This window comes from Bison bison, unplaced genomic scaffold (genome assembly GCF_000754665.1).
Source record: "Bison bison bison isolate TAMUID 2011002044 unplaced genomic scaffold, Bison_UMD1.0 scf7180017859894, whole genome shotgun sequence".
NCBI classification, from domain to species: domain Eukaryota; kingdom Metazoa; phylum Chordata; class Mammalia; order Artiodactyla; family Bovidae; genus Bison; species Bison bison.
In genome coordinates, this window is record NW_011490466.1 from 2,137 (window position 1) to 5,441 (window position 3,305).

Genomic DNA, 3,305 nt, shown 5'->3' on the forward strand with positions numbered 1-3,305 from the left:
AAAACAAAAAAACCTGGAGGGACAAATTTCAAAAATAGAAGATGAAAAAGAATCACAATTTGTAGATGTGATGACAAGCCTGGAAAACCAAGAAAATCAAATATACTATGACTGTAAAAAACAAAAAGATATAGTTGGATGGTTTGTATATATATATACACACACACACGTACTATCATTAAAAGTAATTCCTGATACAAAGATTCAACATTCAAAAGATGATGTGTAGAACTAAATTTAATAAGACTGTGAAACATTTATGAGGCAATGCTTAGAGAAATCTGAGCATCGATAAAGATGCTAACTCAAGGGACTACGAAACATCAAACATTTAAATTAATGAGTTCATAAAAACACTAAAAAAATGTTAAATGGCCAACTTAGAGCAGGCTAGGACACCAACCCTTTGTTATTAAAAGCTAATACTTTTTTTCCTTAATAGAACAAAGATTTACCTTTCAATGTGAGCAGTTTCACTACACCACTAATAAGCAGGTGGATCATGGTTTCTCTCTAAAGAATTATTACAGTGAACAAATGAAGAGGCAATGATAGAATATCATCATTTTGAACCCCAATGAAATACTGAATCTCGGTACTGAGTGTCAGCAACTGCTAATGACACAAAAAGAGACACAAGCAGATGTTGCTTCATGATGGAAGAACAGAGCACCCAAGAGGCAGTATCACCAAAAATAATAATTATTATTATATATATAATGAAGAAAGCACGTGAAGCTATGAAAATAACCACATTTCAGAAACTACTGATGGCACAGGGTCCTATTTCCTATGCCCTTGTCTCTCAACAGGGGTGAAACATGAGAAGGAAAATCAACTGGAAGGGAAACAGGTGAAGATCAAGTTCAAGGTGGTAACTTCTTCCTCAGAGGCCCTGGGCCTGAGACCTTTGTGGGGAGCCCCTCAAACACCTCAGGGGGGCAGCTGCTCCTTGTCCGAGGTCTGCTCTGCATTGTTTTGGTATCTTTCCCCCTCAACCATCAAAGCTCTCTCCCTTGCTTCCATAAGAGCATTGTGTCTGGCATAGAAATGAGATGTCTTACTTTCAAAAGAAGAGAAACGCCACAAGAGGCAGAACTGGGGAAAAAACTTGTTGGCACAAGATTTTTTTGATTGCATTTCAGTCAAATGTGTCATAATCTAAATGTCAAAACGATAAAAGACTTCAGGAAACAGAAGGGATTGGAGGACAGAGAGGAAACCAGCTGGGTAGTAGAACATGCCTCTATACAATATGCCTCAAATCTGGGGCATGGATGGATGGATTTGGGGGCCAGAAACCTTAGGTTCCAGTTTTGCTTCTGCCTCCTTGACTGACCGTCACCCTGTGCCCTAGCATACTGATCTATAGTAATATAGTAACTGTTCCTATCTCATAAACTAGTGAGAATGGGATGCAAGGTATTAGTACACACACACACCATGCTCAGGATGCTTCCTGGTGTATAGTAAGCACAATATTAGCCATGCACATTATGGCTGTTATTTCGCCAACAGAAAAGTAAGAAATTTCCTTAGATGTTTACAGGTTGATATCATCTGGGGTTTAACTCAGAATTCACAGATTACAACTTTCAACCTCACTTCAGGTCCAGTGTGTAGGGAGTGGAATATGCTCAGTGTGGTTTTACATGGATTCTGTTTGTTCAGTTTGCATCTACAGAGGCTGGTATGCTAGAGAAACTCATGTCATGTGTCAGGCCATCTTCCCTAAAGGTAGGTCCCCACAGTACCACCAACAGCAATCAGGGTGTAAATGTGGGCTCATAGCATGAAGCTTGGTTTCTCCAAAGATGGTCATGAAATAAATAAGTACATTTATTTTCATAAGTTAAATAACCCTAATCAACACTTTGGTCATTAAGGAAGAGAAATAATTACATGAGGGCCAGACAGCAGTAGGAAGACTGCTGATGGGTGAGGAGGTACAGGTGTACACGTGATGCCCATTTCCGACTAGACAAAGCTCAAAATGTCCCTTGGGAGCAGGAAGAAAGAAATTCAATGAGGCTCTTGAAAGGTGGTCCTGAAGCTCACCGTGGAGGGAGCTGATGGTGCGAGCACAGAGTCTGGGTTGTCCGAGGCAAGGAACTTACCAAGTGAGACCAGGTTACTGTAGTTCTCCAGCATCACATCCCAGTACAAGTCCCTCTGCCTGGAGTCCAGACATGCCCACTCCTCCTGAGAGAAGTCGATGGCCACATCCGAGAAGGTCACCAAACCCTTGCGTCCCTGATGGAGGAGAAGGACATAACTTGAAGATGAAGGAGGGGGAGGGAGGCCCCTACTCTGTGCAGGGGTGGACACAGTGAGCAGATTAGAGGCCTGGGACCTGGGTGGGGGCCAGGGAGGTCACCGCTGCGACTGACGCTTAGCCCCTCCTGCTGCAAGGAAGACAATCGACACCCTGGGGAACTCTAACCATGCCATTCTGCCAGGAAATGGCTAAAACTAGCCCAGGTTTCTCTTGTTCACAAGTCCCGAGCCTGCTACATGCCTGTCTCATAAATTCTCAGCAAGTGTGCATTCCTATAGCATTTCTGTTCTCTTTAAGGAGAAAGGAAAAAAAAAAGCCAGGGGTTTGCTTCCTGAATATAAAATCTTTTATCTTAGAAAATCAGGATTGCAGGTTTGAATGTTTTCAAGCTTCAGGCTCATCATTTTGACAGGTTATCTTTTACGTAGTCGGCCTTTGTGATGACAAAAGCAGTTTTTTTTTTTTTTTTTACTCCATCATATTGAGAGGGTAACAGGCAGGAAAGCCAGGGGTCTCCAAAGGAGGAAACAGGCTGCAACTGTTTAATCTCGCCCTGAAGCGGCAGGAAGAAACAAACTACAAGTGTCAGATTTTTTTGTCTATACAAAATTAAAAGGGGGTTTCTCTTAAAATTCTGTGTTGCCATGACGATACCTAGTTCCACCTGAACTCAACTTTTCTCAAACCTTGAGCTAACCAACGTGCTTTTCTTATGGAAATGCTTTTCTTAAGCTATGTTAATGAAATTATGTATTTGCTTTGGAATTTGCCTTTCTTCAAAATGGTTCCACCTAAGACTAACTTTTTTTCTTTTCTCAAACCTTGGGGTGATAACAGCTCAACAAACCAGTATTCATATTAATTGTTTTATGGCTGGGGGAGGACACACCTGTTCTATCCTATCTCAAAAATGCATATTGTGGGGGGGGTGGGACTGGTGAAACTCCCTCAGCCTTGAGGTTAAACTCCCTCATCTCTCTTATCTGATTAATAGCTTTCTAACAAACAAAAAGATGGGCTCAATAAA

At 41.6% G+C, this 3,305-nt stretch overlaps 1 protein-coding gene across 1 annotated transcript in view; it reads right to left on the reverse strand.

Moving 5' to 3' along the window:
• The window catches only part of LOC104982150 (zinc finger protein 331-like), a 4,536-nt gene extending 2,085 nt beyond the window's left edge, over positions 1-2,451 (reverse strand). The window contains exons 1-2 of the mRNA XM_010831469.1: positions 2,428-2,451; positions 2,118-2,253 (exon numbers count right to left, since the gene is read on the reverse strand). Coding sequence (XP_010829771.1) covers positions 2,118-2,253; positions 2,428-2,451 — 160 coding nt within the window. The remainder of the gene's footprint in view (positions 1-2,117; positions 2,254-2,427) is intronic.
• Between the last annotated feature and the right edge of the window lie 854 nt (positions 2,452-3,305).